The sequence below is a fragment of the Actinia tenebrosa genome, unplaced genomic scaffold (genome assembly GCF_029948245.1).
Source record: "Actinia tenebrosa isolate PJP-AT-01 unplaced genomic scaffold, QUT_ActTen_1.0 PGA_scaffold4__44_contigs__length_22323623, whole genome shotgun sequence".
Lineage (NCBI taxonomy): Eukaryota > Metazoa > Cnidaria > Anthozoa > Actiniaria > Actiniidae > Actinia > Actinia tenebrosa.
In genome coordinates, this window is record NW_028292581.1 from 19,314,342 (window position 1) to 19,332,656 (window position 18,315).

At 41.8% G+C, this 18,315-nt stretch overlaps 2 protein-coding genes across 3 annotated transcripts in view; one reads left to right on the top strand and one right to left on the bottom strand.

The window, feature by feature from the left end:
• LOC116307870 (transformation/transcription domain-associated protein-like) overlaps window positions 1-18,315 on the top strand; it is a 64,668-nt gene that overhangs the window by 18,018 nt on the left and 28,335 nt on the right. For both annotated transcript variants that reach the window (XM_089036897.1, XM_089036898.1), the window contains exons 14-30: window positions 9,243-9,316; window positions 9,526-9,625; window positions 10,177-10,281; window positions 11,069-11,086; window positions 11,539-11,610; window positions 12,239-12,352; window positions 12,663-12,762; window positions 13,431-13,477; window positions 13,605-13,679; window positions 14,100-14,177; window positions 14,801-14,861; window positions 14,970-15,051; window positions 15,708-15,794; window positions 16,003-16,079; window positions 16,718-16,836; window positions 17,015-17,074; window positions 17,352-17,494. In XM_089036897.1, the coding sequence (XP_088893023.1) occupies window positions 9,243-9,316; window positions 9,526-9,625; window positions 10,177-10,281; window positions 11,069-11,086; window positions 11,539-11,610; window positions 12,239-12,352; window positions 12,663-12,762; window positions 13,431-13,477; window positions 13,605-13,679; window positions 14,100-14,177; window positions 14,801-14,861; window positions 14,970-15,051; window positions 15,708-15,794; window positions 16,003-16,079; window positions 16,718-16,836; window positions 17,015-17,074; window positions 17,352-17,494 (1,412 nt within the window). The remainder of the gene's footprint in view (window positions 1-9,242; window positions 9,317-9,525; window positions 9,626-10,176; window positions 10,282-11,068; window positions 11,087-11,538; window positions 11,611-12,238; window positions 12,353-12,662; window positions 12,763-13,430; window positions 13,478-13,604; window positions 13,680-14,099; window positions 14,178-14,800; window positions 14,862-14,969; window positions 15,052-15,707; window positions 15,795-16,002; window positions 16,080-16,717; window positions 16,837-17,014; window positions 17,075-17,351; window positions 17,495-18,315) is intronic.
• On the bottom strand, window positions 224-7,275 carry LOC148907432 (uncharacterized). The gene is made up of 2 exons (XM_089037250.1): window positions 6,864-7,275; window positions 224-415 (listed from the first exon to the last, which is right to left on the bottom strand). The coding sequence occupies exons 1-2, from the start codon at window positions 7,177-7,179 to the stop codon at window positions 357-359; spliced, it is 375 nt and encodes a 124-aa protein (XP_088893376.1). The 5' UTR covers window positions 7,180-7,275; the 3' UTR covers window positions 224-356.

Below are 18,315 nucleotides of genomic sequence, written 5' to 3' on the forward strand. Positions count from 1 at the left end.
TTCTAAGAAATAATAATAATAATGAAATAATATTAAGGACCCCTAAGTTAAGTCTTTACGTAACGTATTCTAAGAAATAATAATAATAATGAAATAAGATATCCTTACGTCAAAGTTAAGTCTTTACGTAACGTATTCTAAGAAATAATAATAATAATGAAATAATATTAAGGACCCCTAAGTTAAGTCTTTACGTAACGTATTCTAAGAAATAATAATAATAATGAAATAAGATATCCTTACGTCAAAGTTAAGGCGCAGGAGGAATCCTAGTAACCCTTTCAATATATGGACTGCATTACGTGTGAACTACCTGCCGACTGCATAATTCGTGAGGAGAAAAGATACGCCTGTCCTCATTGTAATAAGGTATTCCCCGAAGGATCCTTTGTTGGGCATTGGTGTCCCACAGATCCTAAAACACAAAGAGAATCTGTAAGTATATGGAGCGACTGCGATACCGTCCCATAAGCACCATTTGCGGTGACTGCGGTCAAAAGCTGTCCACCCTCCAAGCCTTACAATATCACCGCGACAACAAAGTCTGTCTAAATAACTACTGCCGCCGCTGTGATGAGCCCTTCTTTGAAGAGAACTGGCATAAGTACCGCTGCCGCCGCTACCACCTAGAAGGTATTGCCTGCGAAACCCACGGTGACATAGCCGAACGCTGTTGCCCCCTTGAAACCTCCCGGGCGCTGACAAAGCGTAAGAAGGAAATTGACCAAACCTTTGTAGGCTTTGACGATGTTGAGGGCGTTAAATGGGAGGACAGGGAACACTGGGAGGCTATTTGCGATCGCTGCGGCTGTCAACGGAGCGGACAACATATTTGGTGCTGTCTATACGACGGACCACGTCCTTTAGACCATTACCTGGCGGTACGAAAGGCTTGGAAAAATGATAAAGATATATGATTCCTCAAATCGCAGCATTCGTAGGAGGCGTCTTAATTACCGTATCCGCTTACCAGATAACAGAAAAAATGAGGTCCGCCGTAGCAGACCAATACTTAACCGCCCATGAGGATGACTTCTAATCGCACAGAGGATTAGCATCTACCTTCCTTTCAACGTCGAACTTCCATCGACCGCTGACCTTACCATAGCTGCGTATGTGTGTGAATTCCTCACCTTGAAGGACATACCGCACGCAGTCCGGTGCCCACAGTGTGCACTCTTTACCGTCGTGTTCCAAGACCAACCTTAAACGGCTAATGTCTTCGAACACAACATAATTTTTTATTCTGTATGAAATGCCTTGGACTAATTCACGCCAGTGTGTCTGTTCAACTATCATTATATCTATGAAATATTCTTTGGTGAGTCCTTAACGCATCCTGCGTCTTAAAAGCCTTAATGCACCAAGGACAAGGTATGCGAATGCCTTCCGCGTAATGGTCGATCTCCCTGCATATAAGGTCGTAATCATTGCACACCATAGTTAGGTAACCATTTGCTTTGTATTGTGCGAGTAATGCCTTTTGTTTTGAGGATAATACGCCGTTACCCTTAGGTGTCTTCAACTCCAAGCATAACCCATTATGTTTTTTATGTGCATTGAGAACTAAGATGTCAGGCTGACCTGCCTGGTAACCTTTCTGCCAACATACTATTCTTTTTCTAGCTGAGTCCTGTAGTTCTCCAAGACCTGGTGCCAGCAGTAGGATAGGGTGGAATCGGCGTATGTAGTTTACGACCTTCTTATGCAGGTCAAATTCATTTTCTATTTTGAATATTAACTTATTAGGACTGTCAAAGCGCCGCTCTATTTCATACTTACCTGTTTTCCTGAGGGTAGGGAGAACATCGCCTAACACCCAGTTTCTGAACTCCTTAGCTACGGACTTTTCAGATCCGAATATTAACTCATAAAGACCCATTTCAGTGATGTAAACGGTATGTGGTTGCGCATTAGGGGTGTCAGTCAGATTGACACCCTTTATAGACCCCAAAGTTACCTTGTTTTCCTCTGAGACGTGTGCTCTAGCTGCGTCCCTAGAGTTAACGTAACCCAACGCCAAAGCCACCTCCTTCGCTTTGAAATAAAGTTTATCGCCTTGCACTATGCATTGCAGTTTGGTGTTGTTGTTTTTGAATACGCGAAGCATTATATACGTAAGGGATATTTTTATCCTTTCTTGGATGAGGGAGCGCAGCGCGCGAATCAATACGCAACACTCTTTAGCTGATTCATTTCTACGGTCAGTTGCGCGTCAGAGACCACAAAGACGTATGCGTTGATCTTGTCTGAGTCGCCTGCACTAGTGTTTGGATCTCGCTTGATTTCCAGGGTAATACCGTCCTGGGTATTTACCAGACGCAATCCCTGTCCATGTAAATCCTCGTCGTTGGTGGTTCGCATGTCAATCCACAGTACATACTTATCGGTAAAGAACTCGCCGGGTGCAACTTGATCCCCAAACTTTCTTTTTATTTCCCTGTAGATGTCTGAGGGCTTCATTCCCTGCGAATACACCTTATTTGGAACTCCATTGATGCTAATCCCGACGTTGGTGATGTTGGGGTTATGAAAGGCTTCAGAGTCGCGCTTACCGGCTTCATAAGGTTTGATAAATACCAACATCAGCCCTGTAAGACTACGACGTGGTAAATTAATGCTCTGAGTAATTACCGCGTCTGTCTTATCCAGGAAACTAAAGGTTTTGTACATTACCGCGTGGTCATACAAGAAAGCCTTTCCGGAGCTGTATTCCATGCCAGCGCTGCGTGCTAGATCTTCGGAACGTATGGTTTCATACTGCAATTCCAGGTTGGTAATGGCATATGGAGGAATACTTCCCGACAACGCAGTGCTTAACCCGCCAATGATGTTAGTTATGTTGGCTAAGGTCACTTCAAACTGCAACTCACTCAACTGTCTAGGATAATAAACTCCGTGGCTGGTAATAGCCTCAAAGTCCAATGGTATTACGTATTTAGTACCATAGGCTGTCTTAATGGCCTTTGCATCTGCCACTGCGGTTTCTCCGCTGCCGTCAGTAGGTTGTGTCTTGGTAGGAGTCCTAACCTTACGTAAGATTGTGCTACCAATACCCTGCTCTATCTTTTGTGCCCTTTCGAATGCAGTCAACCACAGATCTTTGTAGGTGGTGTAAAGGTCATAGTTGTTTAAGTCTAAGAGGGATTCCCCGGCAAACTTTACTCGCATCTTTGAGACGATGTTGCGACCAAGGTTGTTAACGATAATCCTTTCATCTGCGACGGTAGGTTGCACCGTCAAATCAAACCTTAACGCCAGGGTGCCAGGAACTAATACTAGGTTATCTGTTAGGCGGGGCACACCTACGTACAGCGTTTCTCCAGGTTTAGCGCTGCTTGGGGTGAATGTGACTCGGTGAAAGGTGCGTTCTGCTTTCAGTCCGCCAACCTGCTTAGGTAATACGTTGGGGTTTAACTTTGAGCTTATCATATATAATGGAAGTAGAAGGAACAGATTTTGATCCCACCACTGAAGAAGGTCAAGTCGATATTAACGACGAAGAATACGACGCATGGACTAAAGGCCCGGAAACCGACCCCTTAATCTACGACGCAGCCTTACACGATAAATATGGTAGTAGATGGAAAAGCGCCAAGGTCGCCTTAAATCGCATGTGGCAATCAAGACACCACGGCAAACCCATCCCTGAATACTTGGAGCTTCAAAACATGGGCGGAGCAACCGCGCGGGAAACTGTAGAGTGGGCAATGCAAGAGCTAAATGAGCGTTATTCCCGTTTCGATGCTGACGACGTAAGGCTCACAGAACGCGGAAACAAAGTCCTCATAAGCGTCCAGGACCTGAGATATCCTGACAAAGACCGCTGGACGAAACCACAACCCCTCTTTGATAAAGATGGTGAAGTTAGGGGTGACGTGGCGAGATTAAAAGGCTTCCAGCGTGCCACTAGAAGCATGTTAGAAAGGTTGGAAACCCTGAATGAAAAGGTCGCGCTAGAAAAGCGCGTCGAAGGACTACAAGAAACGTTGGAAGAAAGGGAAGCAGATTATATGCGACAAAACCGACTACTCCTTGATGCTCAAAAGAGAGAAGTTGATGACAAGAACCAAAGAATAATGGAAATGAGAGAACAAAGAAACAAAGCCCTACGCGATAGGGACCAAGCTCAAAAGGCCTTTGAACTTGCCTTGCAAGACCTAGACATAAACAAGGAAGAAGCTAGGAACTTACGTACCACCATAGCTAACTCTTTAGAGGAACGGCGGCAGTTGGTTGCTGAAATCAATGCTAAAGAAGAACAAATCCGGCAAAGAGATCAGGCTATTGAAGACCTGGAGGGACAAATAGAGCGGCAGCAGGAAATAGTTGCAGATCAAACTCGCCCCGAAGAGGAAAGGGAAGCAGCTCAAAGGGAAGTAGAGACTCTTCAGGAGCGCCTTGCAGAATTACATACGCAAAAGGAAAACCTGGAAAGAGAATTGGGGCTTACCACCAAGGAAAAGGTAAAAAGAGCCCTTTTGAAGTATGGTATTCCACTGGCATTCGCGGTCGCTATTTCAAGCGTAGTAGGCGTGATCTTGTCCGCGCTTAAGGCTACGGGCGCGGGCGTAAAGAAATTAGGCAATGGACTAACGGACTTGGGAAAAAAGATGGCAGCCGGTCTTCCTGGGCTGCTGGGTTCGGTTGTTTCCTTGGCACTTAGGGCCGGCGGAGAACTGTTGAAGTTTGTGGGGAATAACATTTGGATATTAGTAGTAGCTATTGGGGTGGTACTCTTGAAGAAGATGAAGGTTTAATCTTATCTGGGTACGTTACTGGTGGCTTATCGTCGTCAGGCATCCGAAGCGTCCTCAACGGGGGATAAGTAAAGATAGTATTCGCGCCGCCTTGATAATTTGGTATCAAGGGTATGGCAGTCATAGTAGAAATAGTCTTATGACTCCAAGTAGCACTTTTGTCATGAGTTCGATTGATCATGGCGATACCAGGGTGCCCCGGACGTATCATGTCGTCTGGACAAAATTGAAGCTTTGCATATTGACAATTAACTATCATGTGAAACGTTACTGGCGCCATATTTTCTAAACTTCTGGGGGCTTCATACGTAAAATGAGCTAAGTTCCTATTATTATCTTTTTTTCTGTAAGGTAATAATGGTTGGTTATTCTCGTCAATAATCCTAAACCTAACGTTAGCGTCATTAAATGCGCTAACGTTAGTGGTGCATATGATTAACCCCAACCCTCCAACTCTAACCCACGTGCAAATGTCTATCCATTCGTCACCCTGATGCCAATATTCCTCCAGGTAATGAAAAAACCAATCTTCTTTTACGTGTGGGTTCATATATTTAAAGGCTAAGCACCGTAAGAGTGCTAATGGTCTTGTGATTATAAGCCGTATCTCTTTGATCTTCTATGCTATTTACACAAACGCTCCCAGTATCATCTACGCGCATTTGCAGCTTTACCTTCCCATGGCAATCAGTAACCATATGAAAAGTCCAAACCGATAAATTCTCGGTGCTATGCGCCGGCGGCTCTACGGAGAAATGCGTAGGCTCCCTGTTGTTTGTCTTCGCGCGCATGGGCTGCAGTATTCCATTGTCATCCAGGAACCTAAAGCCGACGTTGGCGTGGCTGGCAGATCCAATGCAAATACTACAAAGAATTAACTTCTTTCCTGAGTAGTTCAAATTCACTGACATACCCGTAACATCAACCCAAGAGCTCTGGGTGTATTTTTTCTCGCCTGTGTAAGTCGTATAAACGCAATCTACTCCAGCCATGTAGGGGTTATTCATCGCCATATATAATAACTAAGACCAACACCCGCGGCGGCTAAGCCGGCTTTTAGCAAGTTATGGTCGTATTCCTCAGGTATCGTAGGCATAACATGGACCTTCTTAACTACGGGTAGCTTCGCTTCGTGTGACTTTTTTGGTTTCTCTACGAAGTGAGGAATGCTCTTGGTCATGTCAGAGTTCACGTCATTCACCCCAAACTTCATATCCTTAGTAGCTCGCTGCAGCTTATTGTTATAACCCACAACGGAATTGGTGTTAATAACCAAATTACTCGGCATTAACCAACAACCAGGCGACAAAGCGTAATCCAGTCGCACTTTAGACTGCTGCACCGCCAATTGATATCTCTGCACTGACTTGGATATGTCATTTTCTGTTATTGCAGACTCAAATAAAGTTAGGAATTCTTCTTGCGTTTCCCGCGAAGCACCTTGGGATCCAATGATGGGGCTGCGGGTATTTACCTGCGCTCCTAAGATACAATACACGAATGCTTCAATGCTACGGTTGATCCTGGCTAGGTTCCTTAAACCTTTTCCTTTCATCAACACGAATGGATCCCAAGTGTCGAGGTAGTTCGATTGAATTCTGGTAATTAATGAATTATTACTCTTATCGCCACCCATATCACCAAACTCTAACTCATTACTTGGGTATTTTTGATGTCCGTAGTCGGCTGGCTTCTCACCGTTGGCACCCCAAACGTAAACTATACCCAGCCCATGCGTCTTACCCTCTTTGTAACGAAAATCTTTTTGCTGTGGTTTGAACTCATTAATTAACCTTTCCAGGGCTGCGGCGTCATATCGATTATTCATTGGATTAAATGCCTTATCTCCCGGTAAAGGTACATTAAGTTCCTTCAACAGCCTCCTAACCGTAAAGGCAACGTGAAACCGCATAAATGAAATGTGGAACATGTCCGCGGCAACGCCACAACCTTTAGTGGCGGCCCAGACAGCAAAGTTTAACTGCTGTGGCCAATATCGCATATTGGGTCCTGCTAACCATTCCCTGGCCTCTTTACCTGACGTATGCTTTAACATCGTATCCCCATAGATATTCCTTACTACTATGTCAAATGATTGCTTACCCACTGAAATCTTCAGGAACGTTACCATCGTTTCAAATTCGTTTACACCACCTTCAGCATCGTAAAATGGGTAATCTTCCTTGTTCATTAATAAATCCCTTGGGAAATTAGGCTGTACAACCGGTAAATGCTTCACCTGATCGACCAGCGTAGGTTTTAAATCCTCATTGCTGTACATTCTTTCACCGTTATAGTAAATCCCATCGGGTCTTCTTTCGAACTTACTAGCACCCGCATGTGGAAACCTTTTCCTAAATTCTCTCCAATTCCAGTATTTTTGGTTGTCCTGTATATCATTCCCAAAAGCGTCGTACATTATATATATAATGGATGTTATAGCATCAGCACCTCCTCTCTATCCTGATTTACCTAATGAATTGAATGCCGAGAACTTCCGTTTGAATAAGGTAAATCTAATCCTGGCTTACTTGGAAGGGCAAACGAAACACTACGAAAAAGTCCGAAAAAAGTACGTCAGAGCCAGGAGTACGCTACATAAGATTGCGATAACTTCAGGATCCATATCTGTTGTGTTAACGGGCTCCGGCGTTGCTACTTCGCTTACTGGACCGGGAATAATCGTTGGAGTTCCTTTGGCCGGCGTTGGGGCAGCCTGTGGTATTATTTCGGCTGTTGCTACGGGCATTATGAAACAGTTGTCAAGCAAAATATCAAAACACGACACGACAATAGCTCTGTCAAGGGCTAAAGTAAATACGATCACTGACCTTGTCTCAAAGGCTTTGCGTGATAGAAAGATAGACGACGTAGAATTCTCGCTTATTCTGGCCGAAGAGGAAAAGTACGAGAAATTAAAGTCGGACATAAGAAATAAAAAAACAGTCGTAAAAGATCTTTCCGAGGAATCTCGCAAAAAGATCTACCAAGAAGCGAAAGAAGAGCTTCAAAGAAAGCTTGCTCAGTAAACATCTGCTTCGAAAAGAGCGTGACGGGATTCTATTTACATATCGAACGTCAGTCTAGAAAATATGCAAATTAGAGTGTAAGACATAAATATAATAATTTTCACATACATAAGCGTCCAGATGTGTCTGGCGTTCGCTTGTGATCGTGGACTTTGGGGCTGGGGAGGCCTAAAGTCCCGAGTTCGAGCCTCGCTGTAGACGCATTTGGACCGGTTGCTGTGAGTGAAAAAAAGCCTCCCCCACTCACAGCAACCGTGGGGGGAGGGGTAGAAAGTGCGATTCAACCCCGCGATGGGGGGTTTCGCGATTGGAAAAGTTGGAAAAGTCAGGGGGTGTCTCGGGACGCTGTCCGGAGTTCACCCTCTGGTGGGTCGTAAGAAAGATATATGTGTATGTACTAGAGGGCCTCTGGCGCGGGATGAAATAAGCCCCGTAAGCCCAAAATGCAAAAAACCCCACTGGGGATAGCTTGGTGTTCTGCGCGATGCATTCCCCAGTGGGGTTTCTGGCAAAATAAACGCCAGTTTTGCATTTTTATTTTCTCGGAATCCATCCTAACAGGGGGTGGTTGGGGTCAATTTTGTAAAATATTTCATAGATTACATCAGGGTAATAAGGAATATCCTTATTCAGCTGACAAAACATCCACTCGGCTCTGCTCATATCAGAAACCTCAGGAATAGACTTACCGGTAATTTCAGACAAAAGATAGGGGATACTTTTATAATACTTCCCTAGCTTTAATTTTTCTAGCGTTTTCCGCAGGCTTTGTGGCGTTGGCTCTTCTAAGTGGCCTATAATTCTTTCCATTACTTCGTTATCTAAATATACCGACTGATGACCTTGTATGTAACTCATCCAGTCTCTGAAGTATTTTATTCTTTTGTATGGGGTCTTCTTACGGCCTCCATTAGCGTAATACTGCTCTCTGGTGGCATTTGGTACGGCATTACGAATATTCTTACCACACTCGTAACACTGTGCTGACGTGTCGTCTTCTATTTGCATTTTTTTACCACAACAAATATACTTATTTGGCTTAGTAGGTACAAACTTGGGTTTTAAGCACTTTATACAGAAGTCAAAAACAAACTCTTTACAATCTTCGCACTCCATATATAGACTAACATATCTTACATAGACACGGGATGCGGGTAATCGCGGTACGAATCGAGGTGGGTACTTTAGACGGGTAATCCTCCGGTTGTCGTTGCGCTGGAACCCCCATCCCCTATACTACTCTGCCGACTGAATAATAAAATGACATGCAAAATTGACTGGAATGACCTCCTTTTACCATGCTCGTTTGTTATGGCAGGCTGAAAGAAATTCTATTTCAAGCCCTGCCTGTGAAAACTCTCTATTCCAACGAAGCCCCTCAAAAAACAAGAACGTTTATTAATTTAATAAGGTATCTATGTTAACTTCTATTTGTTGCATGATCTTTCTATAGGCTATGCTCACTCACTGGACCAAGAAGATTATCGTAGAAGAAGGCCATACCGTAGCACAGCTCGTGCACATGCTGTGAGTAATCTGGTTCGTTCGTTCGTTCGTTCATTTGTTCGTTGTTTTGTTCGTTTTTTCGTTCGTTCGTTCTTTCGTTCGTTTGTTCTTTCGTTTGTTCGTTCGTGCGTGCTCTCGTTCGTTCGTTCGTTCGTTCGTTCGATTTTCGTTCGTTCGTTCGCTCGTTTATTCGTTCGTTCGCTTGTTCATTTGACATATTTTTATTTCAGTCAACTCCTAGTACGTCATTACAGGGTGTACTATCCAGTAAGGGTTCATCTAACACAGCACATGGTCAGTGCAATGCAGAGACTGGGATTTACAGCTAATGTAAGTCATATTTCTAGATCAGACAAGTTTTAGGGGTTTATCCAATATTTTCTATGGGGGGTTCTCTCCATTCTCAATATATTCTTCCCTGCCTCCCCTCCCCTCTCCAAAAATACCTGCAGGATGCAAAAGAATTGCCGATCTGAAAGAGAGGTCACAGACATCCAAGAACTCCCCTGGTTTTTCTAAGACCCTAAACACGCGTCTTTTCATTCGTAAACGCATTCTTTTGTAAATGAATCCTTCCACACGTAAACTGTCATCGTTTACGAATCATTTTCAGCCGTCCACACGTATCCACTTCGAAGACCGTTTTGAAAAGTATGCGTTTACGGAGAGCGTTTTCATCGTTTACGTGTGGGAGGAAGGGCTAACCGCATCAAAAAGTATGCGTTTACGATTGAAAACCTATACGTGTGGACGGGATCTAAGTTAGCGTCATTGTATGTAGTACAGTAATGGGTGTGGATCAAGTGACATATTCTGCTGTGGTCCTTAGAGTCAATTGGAATCTGAAATAAAAGCTAATGTTGATTTGTATTGCTTGACAGGCCGTCATAGAACATCGCAAGCTTGCTGTAGACCTGGCTGAAGTGATCATCAAATGGGAGATGCAGAGGATCAAAGACGAACAGGACCAGACTTTTACCCCTGAGGTGAATAGACACCTAGCAATTTGTTTTAGATGACCCATAATGCCTTGCGATTCAAGATGGCCGCCGCATCGAAGAAGTAGTCAATTCGAAACCGGTTGTTATGTCCTCAAAATAGCCTACTTCCGAGATACGCTTCGCTTGTCAAGTAAAAAGGTTTCAATTGGAGGCTCAGTGCTAAATTCAAGTTATTCTTTTATCTTGTCACGAATGACTAAGCATTTAACACGGAGCCTCATACTGAAACCTTTGTGCTTGACAAGCGAAGCGTATCTCTGAAGTGGGCTATTGAGCTGCATTTCGACTAGCTGCAAGGGGTCTAATGACTTCTTAATTCCTTCTTACTTCCTACCTCAGAACGTGTCATTCCCTAGAGTATCATTCCTTTGTTTAACGGTTGCACATGCGAATTTTATTCTCAAGAGAATGCATGACACGTGGTCTGAAATGGGAAAACATTACACCCATGGTAGAGTCAGATATATTGACTCCAGTTTCGTATCTCCTGTCCTATGCGGTCATTGACGCCTCAAACGGGTCCTCATTCGTGTACCACAAACCTATTGTATTCTTCATAGTATAGTAGTAATAAATTGTGCGTTCGGTGTGTAGCTTCGTTCTATTGTATAATTAGGTTCCTTTTGTTTTTTCTATTCAATTACGTAAACTGTGTCCGGTACACGATTGAGGGGCCCTTCAAACTAAGTGATACCGGTAAATGTAGAAAACCAATGGATATTTCATTTATTAATATTATTAATATTGATATTATTTCTTTTTTTTAATGCAGATTGAGCCCCCAACAACGGTAGGTAATGCTCTTGACTCTAGACTTTTTGTGTATCTTATAGAGTTTTAAAAATTTTCTTCAAAAGATCATTCTCAACAAGAGCCAGAAGCTATGCTTTTTGCTTTCATGATAATAAAGGCTTTGTACCATCACGTGATGGCAGCCATAACAGGAGGCAGGAACAATTGAATCTAGTTTAATGTGATTTACATGATAAAGAATTCAGTTTCGCAGGAGAAAAAGACTCTATAGGCCCCTTACAATACGTCGGAATGCAGCTCAATTGAGATGGCAAAAAATAGGGTTCCAATTCTTAGGAGGTTGAAATTCTTCAATTTTGTACTCCAAATTGAGCTGCTTTAACGTTTTGAGCCACCTGTCATGGCTGCCATCACGGGATGGTGCAAATCTTCTATAGAGTTATATCAGGTTTAATTTTCATGGTAAAATAGCTCCATTTATCTGTTTAGCCTTCACTAAAGCGTCCTGCCGAAGATGCTTCCACGCCTCAAGATACAAAGAGAACTCGTTCCCTGTCACAGGTATTTTGAGTGAGATTATACGGTTTTGCTCTCCAAGTAGACCTTTTTTTGTCCACCAAATACTTATTTATACAGGTTTAAGCTCGAGGTTTATATAATAGACAGATTAAGATTCCCGTTTCTCCTTCCCGCAAACGGCAAACGTGACCACGTTTTTATCGTTTCCCTACATTTCACTGTTTTACAAACCTTCTCGACAAAGACAAGTATTCTTTTGTTTATCTACTACTTAGAGATTTTTGCGATTTCTTTTCACTAATTTTAAAGAATTTTTTGATGGTCAACTGACGTTTTACGTTTGCCGTAAACTCTCTACGTCCTTCTAGTGTGAAACATCAATGAGAAAACTGCTTTTGAGTTGCTGGGTTTTAATCAGCTGATTAAAGTCTCATTATCTGCTCCAAATGGTGTTCAAACACTAACCACCATGTGCCATCAACGAGAAAGAATCCTATTGAAAACTTGGGATTCAGCTGATGAACATTCTGTACAAGACAGGAAATGACGTCAAGTTAAACCAAGCAGTTGATTCAATGGCTTTAGTTTTGCGCATACCTCGATGTCAAGCAGCCCTTTATTGTATAACGCTTTACATACAAATGAATATTTTTGTCGTCCATACGTACAGACCTCAGCAGCGGCCCGTGCTGCGGCTGCCATCAATGAAAGCAAACTAAAGTCACCACTGGAGAAGCATCATTCTGACGCACTTGTTAACTTTCTGCTGAGGATCGCCTGCCAGGTAAGATGCGTTCTTTCTTAGATATTACGTTGTAGGTGTTGTTGCTTTTGACGCTGCTTTTGTTGCTGTTACTGATTGTTGTCGTTGTTGTTGCTGCTGCTGCTGCTGTTGTTGTTGTTGTTGTTGCTTTTGCTGCTGTTGTTTTTGTTGTTGTTGCTTTTGCTGCTGTTGTTTTTGTTGTTATTGTTGGTGTTGCTGCTGCTGCTGTTGATGATAATCGTGACTCTTTTATTGGAGGTGCGTGTGTGTATTCCCTGTGGACTGATTGCCAATTAACAATACTATAACCTTACTAATTGCTATCTTTCAGGTGAATGAACCATCAACGACTGTGGGATCTCAAGGAGAGAGTCTGTCCAGACGCTGTGTCTTGCTACTAAAGACTACCCTTAAACCTGATCTCTGGCCAGGTAAAATAATGACATCATCTTATGTATAGAGAAAAAATATCGCTCTGGGATCCTCACGATTACCCTACATTTCATATTCTGGCTGCGTTACCAGCGTGGTTGGTCCTTGTAGTGTAGTGGTTAACACATCGGACTAGAATACCGAAGACGTGGGTTCGAATTCTGCCAAGGGCATTTGATATTTTTCTCTTATTCTCTCTACTTCATTATATACACACCGAACGCATAATTTATTACTACTATACATCATTATGGTATTTCTTTCTGTTAACATTACAAAACACGAAGATGTCTTAAAAGAGAGACCTCAAAATCTTGTGCGTTTGATTTAAGGTAGACGCGTAGCTGGCACGCGTCCAACAATGTTGCCTGCGATTTTGCGCTATTTCACCTTGATAGCAATCTTGGTCTCAGGGCTTAGAATAACGGCCGATCAGTTGCCGGTCATGATCACTAGCTCAGTAGTCATACCTCATTTCTGACTGAACGTTACTGGTTAAATTGACCAGCTATAGGCAAATATTTGACGGGACAAGTCAAGACATTGTCCGATATCCAGCCGTTATCTTAAGCCCTGGGTCTATATGCATTTGATGTCAGGATAGAAAAAGGCATCAAAACAAGCTCGTATGATGGTATGAAACAGTGTTGTTCGTATTATTTTACAGGTGCTGATTTACGTGTTGCTTGGCTGGATAAACTACTTGTTACTGTGGTAAGTATTTGTCTGTCTGTCGTTCTTTTTTATGAACTAAAATGATACTTTGTACTAGATTGTAGAATAGTGTGAGCGAAGCTGAATCCAAGAAAATATTGTTGAAGTATTTTAATTTTTTTTCCAGGAGCAAACGCCAGCAGCAAACTATGCCAATGTTTGTACAGCAATCGAAATCTTGACCTACCTTTTGTCTGTGCTGGTAAGTATGAAAGTATTAGAAACAATCTATGGTGTACGGGGGGACACCTGCCCCGTTGTGAATCCAAGTACATTTAGACTGCTTTTACAAGGTGCCGTCTCTTTAATTGTATAAAAAATACGTTGTGTTTACACGGAACCGGATCCAGTTTTACACGGGTAGGCGTACGAATGTTGTACGGATAGCTCAGTCCCGTGTAAACGGAGCCCCTAAACGTACAACTTTTTGACTGGTTAAAAATTCGTCCGGCACATCCCACATCCGCCTCCCTCTGCTATTTATAAAAGTTTAAAATAAGAGTAACTTAAAGTTGCTGTTTGAGTTTCGTCTACAATAAGGTATAGGTAACTAGGTGCAGTACCCTGGAAACCTTTTAGTTGTGTTAATCGATTAGTTAGATTTTCCCTTTTTTTTATATAGCCCCAGCAGACTATTCTAATGTTATTCAAACCTCTACAACGTGGGATAGCGACCTGTATGACATGTCAGAACACTAAGGTAGGTTTACTGTTCCATTACTATTCCAGGTTTGGATCCTGCATTTTTTCAGTTTCTTTTTTTTCAAGGAAGGCAGTGGAAGATCCAGAATGATTTCAAGGGGGTGGCTGGTGTCTAGAAATAGAACCCTTGCTTCGAGTCCCGAGAGGAATTGTTCTGGGGGACAAAACGATGGATGCAGCACGTCGGAATGCAGCTCAATCTGAGGGACAAAACAATAGGTTCCAATTCTCAGGAGATTGGAATTCTTTTGTTTTGTCCTCCAGATCGAGCTGCTTTGACGTCACATGCAAGGGGTCCATTGTTTTGTCCCCCAGAACAATTCCTCTCGGGACTCGAAGCAAGGGGTCTTATGTACTTATTGACTGAGTGGGAGGTCCGTACGGGAAAATATTTGGCTCGAGGTCATGCCGTACGGACCGAGCGCAGCGGGTTTTTCCGGCCCGCTTACGTCAACCCGTCCGGCCCCCATCACGTGACTTTTTCCAATGGTTTTATTAGAGCGCGCGAGCAGGGCCGTACGGGTCATATGATAACTAACCTTATTTCCAAAAAACATTACTTTGAATTTGAACATTTTTGTTAGTTAACTTTTTCACTGATATATGGTACGCGCTATACAGGTGATTCGCGCCATCCACACTCTGCTGGGAAGACTGATGACTTTGTTTCCACTGGATCCCGGTGAGTTCTTAGAATAGAATGTATTTTTCTAACGTTTTATGATATTTCTACAGAAATTATTTCTCATTATTTCAATCATTATTCTTATCATTATTTTTGTCGCTTCAGGTGCCACGAAGTACGAAGAGCTTGAAGGTCTGTACAGCAGCATAGGAAAAGTGATCTGTGATGGACTGACAAACTTCGAAAGGTAGACAAACAAAATGTTGAGATTATATCATGGGATATTTATTAATTGGAGACATGATATTGATGAAAGTGATGATGATGATGATGATGTAATGATGATATTGATGAAAGTGATGATGATGTGGTGATGATGATGATGTAATGATGATATTGATGAAAGTGATGATGATGATGATGTAATGATGATATTGATGAAAGTGACGATGATGTGATGATGATGATGATATTGATGAAAGTGATGATGATGATGATGGTAGTGATGATAGTGATGATGATATTGGTTTTGATAATGATCATCGATATTGATGAAAGTGACGATGATGTGATGATGATGATTGTGGTGCTGATGCTGTCGGGTTTTTGGTAATGTACTAATGAAGTTGATGAAGGCCACGATGATAATGACGATGATTGCTGTAATGATGATAGTGACGATGAGGTTCAATGATGGAGATGATGATAATGATAAAGGTGATGATGACCCTGCATGATTTTGCTGGTGATGACGATGAAAGCTATGGTTATGGTGATGATGGTGATGGTTATCATGATAGCGGTGGCAATTATGAATATCGACAAGGATAAAGTAAACGTACTTGTGACATCTTTCATTCATTGGACCAGATTCAATAAATTGTCTTGTTTGCTTGTTTTCAGGGCTGCTAATGCTGCTACATCTATCTTGTACGGCCCACTTATGATGTTGAAGGCTGCCTGCATGCATAACCCTTCTTACATTGACAGGTATGTGACTCGATACAAAGGACCGTGTGGAGCGAGGGGAAGACTTAGTTTCCATAATACAAGAGGGGGGGCGTGTAAAAGTTGAAAATTTAGTTCATATTTGCAAAAAATAATGGTTCACAAGTAGCTCCTTGAACCACTCCTTTTTTTGGTCCCTCAAACGACATTTTCTTTGTTGTCTTACTGATATCTTTGTACTTGATCGTAGTTTGATGAACCCATTTATGAGAGCACTACAGAGGATGCACAAGGACCACATCAATGCTGTGTTAGGCGAGAGCACCGGTAAACATCAAACTTTTTTACACGTATTCACGAACAGCCATGAAACGTGTTCACTTGCGATTGACTCTTGTGATTGTGACATCATTTTGCTAATGAAATACGTGGAATAAAGACAATCAAGGTTTGTCGTTTTAAATTGCTGGAAATCATTTAGAAAGTGATTGTAGGGGGCAAGTTGATGTCACATTCAAAGCCCAGCCAAGGACTTCGTCACAGTAGCGTTAGGTTCTCACAGCAGTGCAATATTGGCTCCAGTATTATTTACAATACACCAGTTTCACATTCGATGCATACCGCTGTTTTTGAAGACTACAGACTCATTTGCACAGGCTTAGCCTCGTTTATAAGTCACTACAGCTATTCACAGATACCATTAAAAGTCCGTGGGATTTCAAAACATTGGTATTGTTCAGGCTGCACATTCTTTACATTAAAGTTGACTTTTGCAAATGATTTACTCTTAAGTAAGGCTAAGCCTGTGCAGATGAGTCTTCAGTCATAAAACACAGCGGTATTTACGGAATAAGGAAAGAGTCTATTAACAGAGGTTCTACTGCTTTGAGAAGATGGTCGTCATCTTGTTCAAGTCAGGCCTGTCTTATGACAGGAGTATTACAATACAAATTCTTTTCCCTCAGGTGCGAGTGAAATGCTGATTCTTTGCTTGGAACTAATCAAGAATCGACTTGGGATAATGACACCAGAAATACGGAAACATTTCTTTACCATCATCATCACTCTCATCGAGAAATCGCCCGTAAGTCTTCATCTTCACTTCCCACTTTATCTCTCTCCTTTTACATTCTAAATTCGTAAATGACTAATATATTATGGCAAGGTAATTTCACGCGCTATGATTGGTCAATTTGCGGTCCATAACTTACGGTTCGGACCTCGCACTCGTTTAATAAGAGATATATATTTTCTGTCCTCAGGATTCTAAACTACTTCGAGCAATCACGAAAATCGTGGAAGACTGGATCAAGACCAAAGTGGTATGTATTAGAAGACTTTATTACAGTGTTGCAGTTGTTGTGCATGGAATGGTGACAGTTTAAGCAACTTGCGATGTTGATCTATATGTAGTCGGATCTCAAGCGTCAATAGATCAATTAGTCCAATTCAATGTGATGTTTGCAAGATGTTCAAAGATTTGTACGGACAAGTGTCAAATCTTACAGGACATTGCCCAATAACCGACCGTTATTATAAGCCTCGTTCCTTTATACTGCTATTTTATTTTATTTTTGTCACTATTTGATACCCCTACAGACTCAGCTCACCATTCAACATCTTCCAACACTGCGTGAAAAGACAGTTCTTCTGTATCGCATGATGATCAACTACGAGAAGAGGTTCCCTGATGACTTCGAGCTACAGGCTCAATTCCTCGAACTAGTCAACTTTGTCTACAGGTACCGATAACATTCTAGCACTTTTTAAAAGCTTGAGTAATCCATATCCTGTGTAAATGAGCCTGTAATCAAGGAACACAGAGGTACTTTAAGAAATCGAAAAAGGTCTATTTTGATAATGAATGGCATCTTGCAGTACATGCGAAAGTATTTTGGCTCCTTCATGTAGCGGACACGGGTAACGCACTTCAACAAAAACGACAAAAGAAGCCGTTATACATTAGAATGAAGCTAACAAAGAATACGATTTTTGCGGGACATGCAGAAATACTCAAAATCGCAAAATTAAAGTGTTAAGAAAATAAGTATCTTAAAAATATGACACTCATGGTGATGGTAATTATCAAAGAAAAATTAAATATGGTCACCATTAAAAAGCGGGGATAAAAGATGTTACTGTTAAACAAACCAAGAAAAACACACCTTACTAACGCGAACTATTTAATACTTGTTATTATTAAGTTGCGTAAAAATTTCATTAATTATTGAATTAATTAATGTCGCCAAAAATCCGGGGACTCCGAAATCTTGAAAATAAATTTGTCGCAAAATTTTCAATTACAAATTAAATAAGTTTTATAAAATAATTGGGATACTACGCGCGCTATGATTGGTCGAAAACCATGTTTGATGAGAGTATCAAAACATGCTACCGTCATTTTTAATCTATCGCGCGCGCTCATTGGTCAGTTTGAATAAGACTGCATGTAGGGAGAATTTACTTAGACTTTGCTTTTTTTCGATCCTTTCGCGCGTTTGTTATTTTATAAAACAAATCAAAAACAGTTTTCTGTGTTTGATACTCTGATCAAAACACTTGG